This window comes from Salvelinus fontinalis, chromosome 19 (genome assembly GCF_029448725.1).
Source record: "Salvelinus fontinalis isolate EN_2023a chromosome 19, ASM2944872v1, whole genome shotgun sequence".
NCBI classification, from domain to species: domain Eukaryota; kingdom Metazoa; phylum Chordata; class Actinopteri; order Salmoniformes; family Salmonidae; genus Salvelinus; species Salvelinus fontinalis.
The window spans coordinates 31551879-31572011 of NC_074683.1; the positions used below are offsets into that span (position 1 = coordinate 31551879).

The 20133-nt window shown below is 45.3% G+C and overlaps 1 protein-coding gene across 6 annotated transcripts in view; it reads right to left on the reverse strand.

Annotated features, from left to right (window-relative positions):
• LOC129816610 (diacylglycerol kinase beta-like) overlaps window positions 1–20133 on the reverse strand; it is a 158547-nt gene that overhangs the window by 19783 nt on the left and 118631 nt on the right. For 5 of the 6 annotated variants that reach the window (XM_055871305.1, XM_055871306.1, XM_055871308.1 and 2 more), the window contains 2 exons: window positions 9543–9633; window positions 5868–6069 (listed from right to left, as the gene is read on the reverse strand). In XM_055871305.1, the coding sequence (XP_055727280.1) occupies window positions 5868–6069; window positions 9543–9633 (293 nt within the window). The remainder of the gene's footprint in view (window positions 1–5867; window positions 6070–9542; window positions 9634–20133) is intronic. The other variant, XR_008753582.1, reaches the window with a different exon arrangement.

Sequence of the window (20133 nt, forward strand, 5' to 3'; positions counted from 1 at the left end):
GAATCAGGATAGATAATAATAAGGTATTTGAGGTAGATATGTACATGAAGGCAGGGTAAAGTGACTAGGCATCAGGATAGATAATAATAAGGTATTTGAGGTAGATATGTACATGAAGCCAGGGTAAAGTGACTAGGCATCAGGATAGATAATAATAAGGTATTTGAGGTAGGTATGTACATGAAGGCAGGGTAAAGTGACTAGGCATCAAGATAGATAATAATAAGAGCAAAAAAAGGCTAAGTAAACATGTAGTCCCCCACAAATGATGCAGCGCCACCCTTGGGCCAATCAGTGTCATTTTGGAAATGACAGATCTCTATTCACAGAAGTTGTGTCAAAATCACTCAGGTGGTGTCTGAGATATCTCGTGGGTTAGCTAGACTCATATCCCTGAGCATGTGTGCAAAATTCTAAATGGTGGAAAATCCATCATGACAGACCTGAGGCAAATTTGTTCCTTGTGAGGAGAGCGACCTATGTACCACATTTCATGACTTTAGGTCAAACAGGGTGAGGGGCGTGACCCTTCAAAGTTAGCATTTTCAATCTGTTGTTATAACGCCACCATCTGGCCAATCAGTGTCATATTGTAAATGCTGGATCTCTATGGCAAGACGCATCATTCACCCAAGTTTCGTGCTGTATGAGATATCGCATGTGACTAACGTACGAACGAACAAACTTACAGACGGACAGAGGCAAATCCACAGTCCCCTTCCCGATTTCATCGTGGGGGACAACTATCTGAGAACTATCTTGTGCGGAAATGTCTTCACGTCAATTACCAAAGTTGCACACCATAGTCCCCACAACAACAAAAGCTACTGTGCTCACGGTCACTATGGCATTGTGTGAGATGCATTCATATACACTGTTTATGTGAGTGTGTCTGCATGCACCTGAGAAGGGACAGGGGGGACATGGTTGTCACTCAGTACCCACTTGAGCATATGTGTGTGTCAGTGGTGGTCGGTGCCATTTAAGGCGAGGGAATATTAGGACTTTCTTTGATGAGCATGGTCTTGTTTCTATATATCAGCATATTGGATGACTGTCATTCATATTCCATTCACCCAGCTTAATGAAACATCGAAAAGTTTAGGCTTCTAAATGATACTCGAATCTTCCCTCTACCCATCATGAGGTTGCTAGAACCTAGCCTATGAATAAAAGTTTACAACGTACTGTAGGTGTACAGGTCGAGAGCATTTTGAGTAATCAAGGTGACAGACAGTGACACATTCAATACCACCTTGCACACTCTTGCCTGCATCTAGCTGATGTAGGGTGTAAGCCTTAGTCCAACAGTTGCAATATAAAGTTTCTATTGTACAAATTCAGGTATGTTTATCCCTGTTTTGTTCCTTTTGCTTCCGTTTAAGAAACTTTTTTCAACAGAATCAGCGGAATCAATACACCTCTGAACACACAAACAGTTCACTTTCATAGCAGGCACATAAAAACAGCATAACCACTTTGCTCATTGTATATGTAATTTAATTCCTTCAACCTTCAACTCTTCCTCTCACCTTTTCCATTCGATTGTGGACTTAAGTGCACAACACATCAGCTGTCTGTGACCAGGCGAAAAAACCTTTTCAAGCTAAACCTTCACATCAGGACCGCTAACCGCTACACACAGCCTACATGTTGTCTTACGTCATAGTCAACATAGCTAGTAGAACTAACTCGTTAGTAAACCCACTACAATCATGCAGTACAGCGTACAGTCAGAAAGCAGTTTAGCAGTTACACCGGTGTCAGAAATTAATTGACTGGGTGGACAAAATATCAGTTCATGTTGCAAGTGTTTTGATAGGTTGGAGGACGTCCTCTGAAAGTTGTCATAATTACTGTGTAAGTCAATGGAAGAGGGTGAAAACTATGAGCCTCCTAAGTCAATGTAGCCAGACGACAGAAGCTAGCTGTCCTCTGGCTACACCATGGTGCTAGCCTACAGAGTTTTGGTGAGACTACTACTGTAGACCTTCGGGGCTCTCGAGTGGCGCATCGGTCTAAGGCACTGCATCTCAGTGCTAAAGGTATCACTACAGAGACTGGTTCGATTCCAGGCTGTATCACAACCGGCCGTGATTGGGAATCCCATAGGGCGGCGCTCAATTGGCCAAGTGTCGTCCGGGTTAGGGTTTGGCCTGGGAAGGCCATCATTGTAAATACAAATTTGTTCTTAACTGACTTTCCTAAAAAATAAAATAAAAATACCTTCATTGCAAAACAGTGTGTTTTAAACAATTATTTGGTGACGTGAATATATTTAGCAGAGTTTTATCTAAAAAGGATAACTTTTTAAATGTTTCACTATTTGGACTTTTATGAAATTAACTGAGGAGGATGGTCCTCCCCTTCCTCTTCTAAGGAGCCTCCACTGATGTGTATGTGTGTGTGTGTTAGTGGATAAATGTCTCCTCTCCTCTGTTTTCTCAGGCTATAAATACTACAGGCAGCATATTGACAGAATGTCCTCTTGTTGGAGAACCTTTGGACTAGAAGATGTTAGAACAGGTTGCTGTGCCAGGACAGGGGCTGGGCGTTGGCCTCAGACGGGACAGACAGTATTAATGAGGCGGTCTGAGGCGGTCTGAGGCGGTCTGGTGGGGGGCTGGGTGGGAGGGTGACAACGTGAGAGTGTACAGTACTATACAGTATGTTACAATACGGTAGTGCTGAAAGGCAGGTTAGCAGAGAACAGTGAAGGCTGCCTGGAGGGCAGTTGAAGATAGAAATCTGTTCTGCCTCTGAACAAGGCAGTTAACCCACTGTTCCTAGGCCGTCATTGTAAATAAGAATTGTTCTTAACTGACTTGCCTAGATAAATAAAGGTTAAATAAATACAAATAAATAAATACAAATATGATGAGTCACACAGCTGGCAGCAGCCTCCCTCACTTTCTCCCTCCCTCCCTCTCTTTCTTTTTTTCTTGCTTGTTCAGTGGAGCTGGAGGGTCTCCATGGAAACAGGATTCCAACTAGTTCAGTTGAATGAGAAGCACAGAGGCAGGGTGGTTAAGGAAGAAAGAGAGAGGATGGATGAAAGAGAGGGAGACAGATGAGAAAGAGCTACAGTGTCACAGACAGAAACAGACCTTCTAGCCCAGCAGCATTCAGCAGCCCAGCATCTGAGACTGTCTTAGGGTTCAATGTTCAGTTTTGGAGGTTAATAGCTGCTCGTCACCGACCTAGGCCAGCGGGCACCAGTCCTGCAGTGTGTGTGTGTGTAACTCGTCCCCAATGTCCTCTGGGACAGAGAGGATGCTCATGACTCATTGAGGTTTACAACGTCACCCGGGCAACACCACAAAGAGCTGACAATCTTCTTGCCGCTGGCTGGTGGGGGACATTGTTGCAGTATGAAACACTTACAATATGGCACTGTTTAGTCAGTGATATGGCACTAGGACTGTTTAGTCAGTGATATGGCACTAGGACTGTTTAGTCAGTGATATGGCACTAGGACTGTTTAGTCAGTGATATGGCACTAGGACTGTTTAGTCAGTGATATGGCACTAGGACTGTTTAGTCAGTGATATGGCACTAGGACTGTTTAGTCAGTGATCTCTCACAGCCAAGCTTCAACAGAAAGTGCAGGCTAACTTGTTCCATATGACAAGTCTGGGCTAGGGAGCAGAGGGAAGGGAATACTAAACTTCCTTAAGTGTGCAAATGACATAATGTTTGGCATAGAACACAGGAACTTACTCTGTATGGTCAAGAAATGGCAGACCAATCAGACACAATCGATCCTTTGACACCCATAGAAAAACATTAAACCAAATCCTAATGTCTGAAATCAGGGATGGAAATAATGATTAAAGTTATATAGTGGTGACATAATGATTAAAGTTATATAGTGGTGACATAATGATTAAAGTTATATAGTGGTGACATGATGATTAAAGTTATATAGTGGTGACATAATGATTAAAGTTATATAGTGGTGACATAATGATTAAAGTTATATAGTGGTGACATAATGATTAAAGTTATATAGTGGTGACATAATGATTAAAGTTATATAGTGGTGACATAATGATTAAAATTATATAGTGGTGACATAATGATTAAAGTTATATAGTGGTGACAGTGATTAAAGTTAAAAAGTGGTGACATATTGATTAAAGTTATATAGTGGTGACATATTGGCCAGAACGTGTCCCACTTCACACCTTAGGGCTTTCCCACTACTGAGCCAAACCAATCCAAGCGGAGCCAAACCAAGCTGTACTGAGCCAAACCAATCCAAGAGGAGCCAAACCAATCCAAGAGGAGCCAAACCAATCCAAGAGGAGCCAAACCATTCCAAGAGGAGCCAAACCATTCCAAGAGGAGCCAAACCAATCCAAGAGGAGCCAAACCAATCCAAGAGAAGCCAAACCATTCCAAGAGGAGCCAAACCATTCCAAGAGGAGCCAAACCAATCCAAGAGGAGCCAAACCATTCCAAGAGGAGCCAAACCAATGCAAGATGAGTCAAACCATTCCAAGCGGAGCCAAACCAATCCAAGAGGAGCCAAACCAATCCAAGAGGAGCCAAACAAATCCAAGAGGAGCCAAACCAATCCAAGAGGAGCCAAACCATTCCAAGAGGAGCCAAACCAATCCAAGAGGAGCCAAACCAATCCAAGAGGAGCCAAACCATTCCAAACGGAGCCAAACCAATCCAAGAAGGGCCAAACCAATCCAAGAGGAGCCAAACCATTCCAAGAGGAGCCAAACCAATCCAAGAGGGGCCAACCCAATCCAAGAGGAGCCAAACCATTCCAAGAGGAGCCAAACCAATCCAAGCGGAGCCAAACCAAGCTGTACTGAGCCAAACCATTCCAAGCGGAGCCAAACCAATCCAAGAGGAGCCAAACCAATCCAAGAGGAGCCAAACCATTCCAAGAGGAGTCAAACCAATCCAAGCGGAGCCAAACCAATCCAAGAGGAGCCAAACCAAGCTGTACTGAGTCAAACCATTCCAAGAGGAGCCAAACCAAGCTGTACTGAGCCAAACCATTCCAAGCGGAGCCAAACCAAGCTGTACTGAGTCAAACCAATCCAAGAGGAGCCAAACCAAGCTGTACTGAGCCAAACCAATCCAAGCGGAGTCAAACCAATTCAAGCGGAGCCAAACCAAGCTGTACTGAGTCAAACCATTCCAAGAGGAGCCAAACCAAGCTGTACTGAGCCAAACCACTCCAAGCGGAGCCAAACCAAGCTGTACTGAGTCAAACCATTCCAACAGGAGCCAAACCAAGCTGTACTTAGCCAAACCATTCCAAGTGGAGCCAAACCAAGCTGTACTGAGTCAAACCAATCCAAGAGGAGCCAAACCAAGCTGTACTGAGCCAAACCACTCCAAGCGGAGCCAAACCAATTCAAGCGGAGCCAAACCAAGCTGTACTGAGTCAAACCATTCCAAGAGGAGCCAAACCAAGCTGTACTGAGCCAAACCACTCCAAGCGGAGCCAAACCAAGCTGTACTGAGTCAAACCATTCCAAGAGGAGCCAAACCAAGCTGTACTTAGCCAAACCATTCCAAGTGGAGCCAAACCAAGCTGTACTGAGCCAAACCAATCCAAGCGGAGTCAAACCAATCCAAGCAGAGCCAAACCAAGCTGTACTGAGCCAAACCTTTCCAAGTGGAGCAAAACCAAGCTGTACTGAGCCAAACCAATCCAAGAGGAGCAAAACCAAGCTGTACTGAGCTGGCCTGGTTGCGCATCCACCATAGTTAATGGAACTGTGCTGAAAAGAATCATGTAAAAAGTTCACAATACTGTGAAGAGGGTACATCATACTGGTGTTGTGTGTGTGTGTGTGTGTGGGGTGGAGGGGGGGGGGGGGGGGGGGTAGTTGACTCACCCTGAACACAGAACTTGAGCTCCTTTATATCGATGATGGTACTGGTGTGCATCCTATCCGGAACCTTCCTGCTCATGCGGTTGTAGTTCCGCCTTTTCTTGGTCTCTCCCCACAGGTTGGAGCCACCGTGCATGCTGGGTATGTTGAGGACGGCGATGCCTTCCAATGACGTGCTGCTGAGGTCCAGGATGATACCGTCACACTTGGGGGACAGAGAGAGAGAGATAAAGAGAGAGGTAGAGAACGAGAGGTAGAAAGCGAGACAGGGAGAGAGAGAGGGGGGATAGAGAGAGAGAGAGTAGAGAGAAAGAGACTATGTACGAAGACTTGAGACAATGGCTGAGACAGAGAACTGAGACAGAGAACTGAGACAGAGAACTGAGACAGAGAACTGAGACAGAGAACTGAGACAGAGAACAGAGACAGAGAACAGAGACAGAGAACAGAGACAGAGAACTGAGACAGAGAACAGAGACAGAGAACAGAGACAGAGAACAGAGACAGAGAACTGAGACAGAGAACTGAGACAGAGAACTGAGACAGAGAACTGAGACAGAGAACTGAGACAGAGAACAGAGACAGAGAACAGAGACAGAGAACAGAGACAGAGAACAGAGACAGAGAACAGAGACAGAGAACAGAGACAGAGAACTGAGACAGAGAACTCTATGGCTGAAGTATCTTCAAGGAGGCTTCGCAGAGCGGGTCCTTCTGATCATTAGAGTGTCACAAGGGCTCCTCTTCAAAAAGTACTTAGTGATCATTGTCTATTTCGCGCTTACATTCAAGGAAAAAAACTATAAAGATTACGACCTTGTGTTTTCATTTAACCTATGCTATTTTTAAATATATATTTTTTATGTATTTAACCTTTATTTAATTAGGCAAGTCAGTTAAGAACAAATTCTTATTTACAATGACGGACTACCAAAAGGCATAAGGCCTCCTGCGGGGACGAGGGCCTGGGATAAATAAAACAGAAATACTATATAAATATAGGACAAAACACACACCACAACAAGAGAGACAACACAACACTACACAAAGAGAGACCTAAGACAACAACATAGCAAGGAAGCAACACATGACAACACAGCATGGTAGCAACACAACATGACAACAACATGGTAGCAACACAACATGGTAGCAGCACAAATCATGGTACAAACATTATTGGGCACAGACAACAGACAACTAATGATGGTGTCTTATGACAGTATGTTTTATGTGAACCACATACACTGACTATACCAAACATTAGGAACACCTTCCTAATATTGAGTTACACCCCCCCTTTTGCCCTCAGAACAGTCTCAATTCGTCGGGGCATGGAAAGCATTCCACAGGGATTCTGGCCATGTTGACTCCAATGATTCCCACAGTTGTGTCAAGTTGGCCAAATGTTCTTTGGGTGGTGGACCATTCTTGATGCACACTGGAAACTGTTGAGCATGACACAAACTGGTGCGCCTGGCACCTACTACCATACCCCGTTCAAAGGCACTTAAATATTATTTTTTTGTCTTGCCCATTCACCCTCTGAATGGCACACATACACAATCCATGTCTCAATTGTCTCAAGGCTTAAAAATCATTTTTTATCCTGTCTCCTCCCCTTCATCTACACTGATTGAAGTGGATTTAACAAGTGACCTCAATAAGGTATCATAGCTTTCACCTGGATTCACCTGGTCAGTCTGTGTTGTGGAAAGAGCATGTGTTCTTAATGTTTTGTGCACTCAGTGTATAAGGCTATCTGATACAGCCTGAAAAGAGCATTGCAAGAATATGGAAAAACTGCTTATAACTGTGTCCATTTGGTGGATATTATTGGGAGGTGCACCCGTAGACATTACAGTAGCATTGAATAATATTTACAGTAGCATCAAAGTACATGTTTTCATCAATACGTTACATAATGTTGCCTTGAGTGTGGAGACATTCACAGGAAAATATGTTCTCATATCCCAGCTAGTGATTAACTACAAAATATAAGTATTTTGTACCATCAAGTGGATGTTTTTTTGTCTCAGTTTAGATTTTGCACTAAAATAACTTACTTTAACACTGTCGGTCCATGTGTGCACTTTTCCATATGTTTAAATAAAGTCCTAATTCAACAAATGTGTTCAAATAAGCCATGTAGAAACAGAAGAAGAAAACACATTCACAAAATTCAGCGACCACCCTCATTGAAAGCAAATGATGTTGGAATGTACCACATCATGTACCACAGCCCTCTAGTGCTGTCAGAGCAAAGAAATATTTATGACATCAGAGGTTTTAGTGCCCATGAAAAACAGTTTCAGGAACACACACACACACACACACACACACACACACACACACACACACACACACACACACACACACACACACACACACACACACACACACACACACACACACACACACACACACACACACACACACACACACACACACACACACACACACACCTTTCTCTCTCTGGAAGTTTACTCTGTGGAGCTTTTAATAGCCCAGTTTAATTACATCTTGCAGGGCGATATAACTTTAGAGGTGGATCCTGTTACGCCACATTTCATCACCCATCACTCTGCCCTCTGCTCCAAGGCATAACACTGGAGATTTGACTGCTTGGCACACCGTGTGTGTGTGTGTGTGTTTGTGTGTGTGTTTGTTTGTGTGCGTGCGTGCGTGTGTGTGTTTGTGTGCGTGCGTGCGTGTGTGTGTGTGTGTGTGTGTTAAACACTGAGAATAACATGTGTGGGGACTTGAAGTAACACATCGCTAAGCTTTTCCAAAAACCTGACGATTACTAGCCAGCCAAGGGAGCTGCCGGGTAATGTGAGGTTTGCAGTTTGGTTTAATAGTAATGATTAAAAACATTATCGCGTTAGGTCCAGGCTAGGTTAATAGACTAGGTTAATTTGTGTCTGTGGTTCACTTTCTGAGGTCTGATAAATGTGACATAATACTGTATATAACCCAGACTATGGAGGTGTCCCAAATGCACTCGGTTTCCTATATAGTGCATTACTTCCCATAGGGCTCTCGTCAAAAGCACTGCACTATGTAGAGAATATGGTGCATTTTACACACACATTATCACTGCTACTTTATATCAAACACAGACTAAATTGGTGTGTTTGTCAATTCCTTTTGTGTGTGTGTATATATATATGAGTGTGTATGTGTGTGTGCCTGCGTGCAACGTGTCCTCTCTCAGCAGTACAGTCAGTTACCTGACAGGCTGGCTTGATTAAGCATTTGCTGAGAGATAAGAATAGCTAGCTGCCCCATGGGAGTTAAATACTTTGGTTTAATATCTTTGATGTCTTTCAAGAGATTTTTAAAAGTTTGCAGGTAAAAGCCTGTCAAAACATTCTACAACAGCGATGAACTGATTAAACTTTCTCATCTCAAGATTCATGTCTATAAGACGTGTTGATACAAAATGGGAATCATGAGATGTTGGTGTGTCAACTCATCTCCAGCCAAAGTTTTAAATACCTTTTGAGGGGATAGAGAGAGACAGAGAGGAGGAGAGAGAGAGATGACATTTTGGGTTTGTCAAATAATCTTAAAATGAATGCACTAACTGTAAGTCCCTCTGGATAAGAGTGTCTGCTAAATGACTCAAATGTAAAATGTAAATGTGATCTCCAGCCGAAGGGTATAGCGTTGACTCACCTCGACTTCGACACACTCATTGAGTTTCTTGCACGTGGCAGAGATGGTCTCAGTGGTGCCAAACTCAAAGTACCACAACTTGTTCTTCATTCTGTAAACCAAACAGGAAGGAGCAGGAAGATGAGGAGAGAACGTGTCATCAGGGGTTCTCCTGCAGTAGAGGTGTAATGTATTTCTATTATTCAGTGATGGCTGAATCTGTCAAGCCCATGGCACGTGGAATGTGAAATGTATGCACATGTTGTAGTTGTCCTAGACTATGAGTCATGCCAGGTGGGAAATTGAAAACAACAACTTTTGACAGGTATCTGTCACGTTTGCTGTCATGTGGCAGCAGGTAGACTAGTGGTTAGAGTGTAGGGACGGCAGGTAGCCTAGTGGTTAGAGTGTAGGGACGGCAGGTAGACTAGTGGTTAGAGTGTAGGGACGGCAGGTAGACTAGTGGTTAGAGTGTAGGGACGGCAGGTAGCCTAGTGGTTAGAGTGTAGGGACGGCAGGTAGACTAGTGGTTAGAGTGTAGGGACGGCAGGTAGACTAGTGGTTAGAGTGTAGGGACGGCAGGTAGCCTAGTGGTTAGAGTGTAGGGACGGCAGGTAGACTAGTGGTTAGAGTGTAGGGACGGCAGGTAGACTAGTGGTTAGAGTGTTGGACTAGTAACTGGAAGCTTGCGAGATCAAAGCCCTGAGCTGACAAGGTAACAATCTATTGAACAAGGCACTGTTCCTAGGCTGTCATTGAAAATAAGAATTTGTTCGTAACTGACTTGCCTGGTAAAATAAAATGTGAGGATCAACTTGAAGTGCTGCTAACCCAGCCTAAACTCAACTAGGGGATAGTATTTCATTTTCAGAGCAATGAAGCACAAAGGACAACACTATGCCCAGTCACTTTAGTGCTGCTTTGACATTGCGACAATAAACACATTTTCGCTTCAGTACCCCTATGCCAAGGCTGGCATGACAACAATGACTTTGGGTGTGGAACAGCGCCCGAGGCTACCATAAGATCATGTTTAATGTTTTTCCCCCCTGATTCAAAAACATGCCAACAACCTTGAGCCTAACAAAGTTGAAGTTCATGTTTAGTTCTGCCCTGGAGTTTGGTTTGTCAGAGGTGAACTGCTTGGCATTTTTAAAATGTAGATGTATCACTTTTTCTGTGATTTACACTAGTAACAAAGACACATACAAAGGGGATATGCACATCCCAAACACACTAACCTTCAGAAAAACCTGTTCTGGGCCAAACAAACTGTAGCTAAAGAAATAAAAGGCCTGCCCGCAGTCCAATGCTTCTCTCCAGTGATTTATTTCTGCCCGCAGTCCAATGCTTCTCTCCAGTGATTTATTTCTGCCCACAGTCCAATGCTTCTCTCCAGTGATTCATTTCTGCCCGCAGTCCAATGCTTCTCTCCAGTGATTTATTTCTGCCCGCAGTCCAATGCTTCTCTCCAGTGATTTATTTCTGCCCACAGTCCAATGCTTCTCTCCAGTGATTTATTTCTGCCCACAGTCCAATGCTTCTCTCCAGTGATTTATTTCTGCCCACAGTCCAATGCTTCTCTACAGTGATTTATTTCTGCCCACAGTCCAATACTTCTCTCCAGTGATTTATTTCTGCCCACAGTCCAATGCTTCTCTACAGTGATTAATTTCTGCACACAACAAAGATACATGTAAAAAAAGACAAAGGACCCATGCTCCTGGCTGTCAACACAGCCTGGGTTCAATAGAGAGAGAGAGTTAAACTAAACATTATGGAAATTAACTTAACTGCAATTACATTTAACTAGATTGAATCATCATATTTCCTCTATTCTCTGATCAGGTTACAATATCCTTGTCCCCAGGGGAAAGAACTGCCTATCTAAGTGGGTCTGTATTGTAAAGACTTGGGACATACTGTCCTACTGAGCCCTGCTCTTCAATCTTTTTAACCTCCCCAGTCCTGGTGAAAGAGTGATGGACCAGAGAAAGCTCAGTGAGACAGACAGAGGGCAGAGTGTCCTTACTTGTATTTCATTGATGAATTAAGGTCACTGATTAGTAAGGAACTCCCCCCAGCTGGTTGTCTAGGGCTTAATTGAAAGGAAAAAACAAAAACCTCCAGACACTAGTCCCTCCATGGAATGAGTTGGACACCCTACCCTAGTGTGAGTGCGCGAGAGAGACAGACATAGATAAAGGAGGACACACACCCAGACTCATTGGGCCCTATTTTTCCTCCAGAATGTCTACCTCTCTTGTGATTTGCCTGTACTTTTTGATCACCGCCCTGGACTCACAGACAGACAGACAGACTGTGTCTTGATACTGATCAGCCAGACAGACAAGGCTGTAAATCTCAGACTGACAGAATCAGCCTTCAGCCATTAACTGCATGGTCTTACACAATATGTGCACCTCTTCCTGTACAAGCACAGGCCAATGAAAGCTCACCGCTCCTCTGGAAACGTGTTCTCCTCACCAACGACAGTAAAATACACAATTCTCTCACAGGTCAGTCTGGTCAAAACAAACAGTAATTTGTGTGTCCTTCTATGCTGCTGGTGGCTAACCAAAAATCATGGCTGTTTTACAGTGTGCTCCAGAAACATGGGGTTGCCTTGCTGATGCTGACAACATGGTTATTGGCAAAACAAGCTCTGTTGCCATGTGGGCATAGCAACCCTTCATGTAAGGCAGGTGCAGAGCAGGGCTCTCCAGACAGTAGAAATCTATGGATACACATATTTCAGTAGAATAGGAATAAAGAAACAAACAATACGATGTGTCAATATTTTATGTGAGAGATCTGCTAGGTACTTTCAGTAGGCCTATATATCCCACCAGTCAACTGTAAATATAATTTATTTTAGTTGATACCTGCGCACTTTCCCTGGCTGCCCTATAATACTCCACTGTTACTTTAAGACCTTGTTCAATGTTCAATCATCCTCACACTCACCTTACTGTTCACTAGAAACCTTTGCTCTGTCAAATTAAAGGATTATGAGCATATTTGAGAACACAATTAGGCATGGTTTCAATTCTCAATGAGCCGAACTGCCTAACCTCATTAGCTAGCTTCCACTTGAGAAGCCCTGTAAAAATGGGATTAACTCAAAGGTTTTTTTCTCTCCTGTGGACAGAGGAGAGCGACAGGGAGACAAAGCTACTGTACCACTACCACAAGCCCTGCGTGTATCCCACTGACCCTGGCTAAGAGCAGAGAAAAACCTTCAGAAATCTACAGAATAAAGCAGCATTGGCCTAGGCTCACAGCCTACTGGCACAACCCAGCTAGGACATTCAGTTCCTTGGAACTTGTGGGAGCATATGTTTTTGGTTTCCCATTGGTTCTGGGAACAAAGCTATACGATTCCTGAATGGTAAAATCAAAAAAAAGTTTTTAAAGTTGCAGGGAGGTTTTGAGAGTGTTTTACTATGGTTCCCTGAAAGTTTTCCTGGGAGGTTTTATTAACGTTCTGAGAATGGAAATAATAGGTTACTGGAAAGTAAATTAATCATATTCCAAGAACATGTTTAAATAACACTACTAGTGTAACGGGTGACGCTCTCCTCATCCTCGGAAGAGGTGAGGAGAGAAGGATCCTCAGACCAAAACGCAGGCTTAGGGAAATAAGCCATCTTTATTATAAAATATGATGGCAACACGAAACAAAACACTTTAACAAGCTTACAAAATAACAAAACGACGTTGACGCAACCTGAACATAAACTTACATAACTAAACATAAACTTACGTACAGGAAAACAGACGACATCGAAACGAAACGAAACAAACAAACGCTACAGTCCTATGTGGTACGAACATACATACAGACACAGGAGACAATCACCCACAAACAAACAGTGAGAATGCCCTACCTAAATATGACTCTTAATTAGAGGCAAACGCAAACCACCTGCCTCTAATCAAGAGCCATACCAGGCAAACCAAAACCAACATAGAAACAGATAACATAGAATGCCCACCCAACCTCACGTCCTGACCAACTAACACACAAAAACTAACATAAATAGGTCAGGAACGTGACAGTACCCCCCCCACAAGGTGCGAACTCCGGACGCACCAGCACAAAGTCTAGGGGAGGGTCTGGGTGGGCATCTAACCACGGTGGTGGCTCAGGCTCCGGGCGCGGTTCCCACCCCACCATAATCCATCCTAACTTCCTCCCTCCAAGAATGTCCACCCTCTTTTGACCCCCACAAAATTCCCTTAACAACATATCTAATAGGGACAACACCGGGACAGAGAGATAAATCCAGAAAGAGGGATAGATAAGAATATAGAGATAGATGAAGATAGAGAGGGAGATTAGGATAGAGGGGCAACTCCGGACTGAAAGGCAGCTCCGGACAGAGAGACAGCTCTGGACTGATGGGCAGTTCTGGGTATCCAGCCTTTTCAGGCTGAAGGACAGCTCATGGCTGACTGATGAATCTCGATGCTCCTGGCTGGCTGACGGCTCTCGACGCTCATGGCAGGCTGACGGCTCTCGACGCTCATGGCAGGCTGACGGCTCTCGACGCTCATGGCAGGCTGACGGCTCTCGACGCTCATGGCAGGCTGACGGCTCTCGACGCTCATGGCAGGCTGACGGCTCTCGACGCTCATGGCAGGCTGACGGCTCTCGACGCTCATGGCGCGCTGGCGGCTCTGGCTGCTCATGGCTCGCTGGCGGCTCTGGCTGCTCATGGCTCGCTGGCGGCTCTGGCTGCTCATGGCTCGCTGGCGGCTCTGGCAGATCCTGTCTGGTTGGCGGCTCTGGCAGATCCTGTCTGGTTGGCGGCTCTGGCAGATCCTGTCTGGTTGGCGGCTCTGGCAGATCCTGTCTGGTTGGCGGCTCTGGCAGATCCTGTCTGGTTGGCGGCTCTGGCAGATCCTGTCTGGTTGGCGGCTCTGGCAGATCCTGTCTGGCTGACGGCTCTAGCGGCTCCTGTCTGGCTGATGGCTCTAGCGGCTCCTGTCTGGCTGACGGCTCTGTAGGCTCATGGCAGACGGGCGGCTTTGCAGGCTCATGGCAGACGGGCGGCTTTGCAGGCTCCTGGCAGACGGATGGCTCAGACGGCGCTGGGGAGACGGATGGCTCAGATGGCGCTGGGGAGACGGATGGCTCAGATGGCGCTGGGGAGACGGATGGCTCAGATGGCGCTGGGGAGACGGATGGCTCAGATGGCGCTGGGGAGACGGATGGCTCAGATGGCGCTGGGGAGACGGATGGCTCAGATGGCGCTGGGGAGACGGATGGCTCAGATGGCGCTGGGGAGACAGATAGCTCTGTAGGGAGGAGAAGGAGAGACAGCCTGGTGCGTGGTCTAGGCACCGGCTGCGCTGGAGAGGAGGAAACAGCAGGAGAGAGAACCCGGAGAGACAGCCTGGTACGGGGGGCTGCCACCGGAGGACTGGTACATGGAGGTGGCACCGGGTCTACCGGACCGTGAAGGAGGACACGTGCTCTTGAGCACCGAGCCTCCCCAACCCTACCAGGTTGAATGGACCCCGTAGCCCTGCCAGTGCGGCGAGGTGGAGTAGCCCGCACTGGGCTATGCAGGCGAACCGGGGACACCACCTGTAAGGCTGGTGCCATGTACACCGGCCCGAGGAGACGTACTGGAGACCAGATACGTTGGGCCGGCTTCATGGCACTCGGCTCGATGCCCAACCTAGCCCTCCCAGTGCGGCAAGGTGGAATAGCCCGCACTGGGCTAAGCACGCGTACTGGGGACACCGTGCGCTCTACCGCATAACACGGTCTCTTACCAGTACGACGCCTTCTACCTCCACGGTAAGCACGGGGAGTTTGCTCGGGTATCTTACCCGGCTTTGCCACACTCCTCGTGTGCCCCCCCCCAAGAAATTTTTTGGTCTTACTCACGGGCTCCCAACCGCGTCGTCGCGCTGCCTCCTCATACCAGCGCCGCTCAGCCTTCGCTGCTTCCAATTCCTCCTTTGGACGGCGATATTCCCCTGGTTGAGCCCAAGGTCCTCTACCGTCCAAGATCTCCTCCCAAGTCCAGAAGTTCCTGTTGCTCCGTCGAGCATTCCCATACCGCTTGGTCACATTTTGTAGGTGGGTGATTCTGTAACGGGTGACGCTCTCCTCATCCTCGGAAGAGGTGAGGAGAGAAGGATCCTCAGACCAAAACGCAGGCTTAGGGAAATAAGCCATCTTTATTATAAAATATGATGGCAACACGAAACGAAACAAAACACTTTAACAAGCTTACAAAATAACAAAACGACGTTGACGCAACCTGAACATAAACTTACATAACTAAACATAAACTTACGTACAGGAAAACAGACGACATCGAAACGAAACGAAACAAACAAACGCTACAGTCCTATGTGGTACGAACATACATACAGACACAGGAGACAATCACCCACAAACAAACAGTGAGAATGCCCTACCTAAATATGACTCTTAATTAGAGGCAAACGCAAACCACCTGCCTCTAATCAAGAGCCATACCAGGCAAACCAAAACCAACATAGAAACAGATAACATAGAATGCCCACCCAACCTCACGTCCTGACCAACTAACACACAAAAACTAACATAAATAGGTCAGGAACGTGACAACTAGCTTAGGTTAAGTGTTTTGAACAACAAGCACAGATAGGACACATGGACATTCATTTCCTTAGGTATTAATCATGCAAACATTTTTTATTGTGGCACAGCATCAGTGAGAATTGGACCTATGATCTTTTCCCTGTCCATGGAATTAGTTCACTGCGCCACCAGGATGGAGCTAACATGACATGTTTTTTAACTGACACAAAGCTGTTCATTTTAGTCTATTCAAACAGAACCCATTTCAAAGGAAACAAGCATTCATTAAGATCAGGTGTGGCCATTTAGTAGGCGTGGCCAACACACCTGAACACACTTAACAAGATAGAGGCTAGAGAGAGTTTTGTTGACGCTGAGAACGGAATGTATATGTTTTTATATAGCATTCTAAGAACGTTCTTCGAATGTTACTAATGTTTTCTTGTTTTTTTAGAACGTTTTCTTCATGTGCTGAGAACATGACTTTAAATAGAACCATGAAGAAACCTTCAGAAAACGTTATGTAGCAGTACTGAAATTCCCACAGAAGTACGTTGTTTTTTAACGTTCTCTGAACGTTCTGAGAACATTACTTTAAATAGAACCATGAGGAAACCTGTAGAAAATGTCATGCTGAAGTACTGAAATTACCACCTAAGAAACATATGGTTCTCAGAACGTTCTGTGATAGCTGGGTATCATGCACCATTCCCTGAACATTGTGGGATGGTTGTATACAAAATAAGCATATGACAACCAGGCTCTCACCAAGTTCTAAGATATATATGGTTCCAGAACATTATGTGCTAGCTGGGTAGTGGATAGGGGCCTTTTTTGTGTGCAGCCTGATAAGAAAAGGTTTTTCATTCATATGCTTGAGAGTTCCAGCTCAATATGCAAGGCTGTGCTTGTCTGTCTGTAAGGCCTGGGGCTGGTGAATTCAGGGCTATGAGTTCACCGGTTCAAACTGTGCTAACTGTGCCCTCAGGAAGCAAATACTGATCAGTCTTCCTGATTGTAGACCAGCCAAACACAACCATCCAACGTTGATGGATGGATTCATATTTCAATAACGGAGGGGGGAGATTGTAGCTGCATGGAAGTATGCATGGGAAATGGAGGGGAGTAAAAACCTAGATGTAGAATACAGGTTTTATGTGGTTAAAACAGTGGCTTCAAATTCAGAAAAGGCCTGGGGGCACGCAGACTCATCCATCTGCCCACGCCCTCCCCCGTCTCTACTCTTCCTGCCCCTAACAGGGCTGTGTCCCCCGACCCTCCCTCCTCCCTTACCATTACCCTCTCATCTGGCCCACCCCCCTCAGAGTGATAACAATCTCTCCTAATCTCCTGGGAGAGCAGTGACCTACTGACCTCCCCCTGCCCCCTCCTCTCCTCCCTCCCCTCCCTGTATCTCTGGTACAGATCAGTCAAAGCTCACCTCATCTTGCATGGGCAGCAACATCAGCCTTTATGCGCACAATCCTGACTGAGATACAGGGCCTGACATACAAACAGACAGGAGGGGGCGGTGTGTGTATGGCTGCACCGTGGCTTGTGCTGCAACACCTAGAGATAGGAAGGGATGGGGGGCGGGAGAGGGGGGTGCTGATGATAAAATGGCCGTGGGGTGTTTGGTTTGGTGGGAAATGAGATGAGGGGAGATGAGGGATAGGGATGTGCATGTGTGAATACTTCTAATCCCAGTAACTAACCCTGATCTGGGATCTCAGTCAATCCAATCAGATGACCAGCTTCCATCAATCTAAAGACCTGCTTCATTGTGTTGAGAAAGCTGCTGATTAAGTAAGAGTTATCCGTCATTGTAAATAAGATTTTGTTCTTAAATGACTTGTCTAGTTAAATTAAGGTTAAATAAAAATAAATAAATAAAAATCACAAATTTCAGATCATTGTCTTACACTGTCCTGATTGGTTGGGAGGAGGTTAGGTTATTCAGGGAAGCCATTAATAACCATTCAAATGTTGCATTGACACTTTCCTTGTTAGGGTATATCCCTGCCCAAGGGGTGATGCCATGCAGCAGCCGCCCGCCCATGGTTTTATAACCTCTGACCCTGGCTCCTTGCCTTAGACTACACTAACAGGTTCAGCCAATGACAGGGGGAGGGGGAGAGGAGAGGAGACAGTCTGTGGGGGTGTATTGTTAGATATTACTGCACTGTTGGAGCTAGGAACATAAGTATTTCGCTACACCCGCAATAACATCTGCTAAATATGTGTATGTGACCAATAAAATGTGATTTGATTTAGGGGGAGAAGAGAGGACAAGGTCTGTGGGGGAGAGGAGGTCTGTGGGATGAGAGGAGAAGGTCTGTGGGTGAAGAGGAGAGGACAGTCCTTTACACTGATCTGAGACTAGGCAACACACAGTGATCTGACACATACTGTATAAAGGGATGCGGACGCACACACACACACACTAAGAGATCTAACACTGAAACATTAGCTATAAAGACAGTGTATGATCTCAGAGTCCTAAAAATAATTACGCCATATGATTTGAGCTGGCTTGTCAGAGATGAGAGCTACTGTCTGGCAGCGAGTCAGCACCAGCCAACAGAGAGGACTATGGGTATATTTATCTTTTGCACCACAGGAACACAACAGCAGGACATGACAGGTTCAAACGGATCAAACAACCACTAACACACAGTTTTCTGTACATATCAGCACACACAACACACATACAGTAGACACACACATACAGTAGACGCACACACATACAGTAGACGCACATACATATAGTAGACACACACATACAGCAGACGCACATACATATAGTAGACACACACATACAGTAGACGCACACACATACAGTAGACGCACACACATACAGTAGACACACACATACAGTAGACACACACATACAGTAGACACACACACATACAGTAGACGCACACACATACAGTAGACACACACATACAGTAGACGCACACACATACAGTAGACGCACACACATACAGTAGACACACACACATAGAAGACGCACACACATACAGTAGACGCACACACATACAGTAGACTCACACACATACAGTAGACGCACACGCATACAGTAGACTCACACACATACAGTAGACGCACACACATACAGTAGACGCACACACACATAGTAGACGCACACACTTACTGTAATCACACCCTTACAGTAGACGCACACACATACAGTAGACGCACACACTCACTGTAAGCACACACACACATACAGTAGACACACACATACAGTAGACACACACTTACTGTAAGCACACACTTACTGTAGACACACACACATACAGTAGACACACACATACAGTAGACACACACATTCAGTAGACACACACTTACTGTAAGCACACACATACAGTAGACACACACACATAGAGTAGAAACACACACATACAGTAGACACACAAACATACAGTAGACACACACACATAGAGTAGAAACACACACATACAGTAGACACACACATACAGTAGACACACACACCTACAGTAGACACACACATACAGTAGACACACACACACACACACACACATACAGTAGACACACACATACAGTAGACACACACATACAGTAGACACGCACACATACTGTAAACACACACACATACAGTAAACACACACACATACAGTAGACACACACATACTGTAAACACACACATACAGTGTCCACAGAGAGCAGGAGCACTACCATGAGAGGCAGACAGACTCCCTTTCTGCTCATCTCACACAGCCAGGCAGATTACATTGATTGAACTTGATTAATCAATGTGAAAATAACGAAGCAAAGCCCCGATTAGCTTGAGAATAATTCATATTGACAGCAGCTTGAACTGCAGCACAGATCCAGATCGGGGTCAGTGCTCTCCGCTCAGACGTTAAATGCTCTTGGAATGGTCCACTAACCATCTAGTCTACTACATTTGAACTATACAGTATATAACATTTCCATTGGTAAGAAAACTCGACTTCACTAGCAGTCCAATGATTGGAGATGCCAAGAGAGGAGATGGGGGAA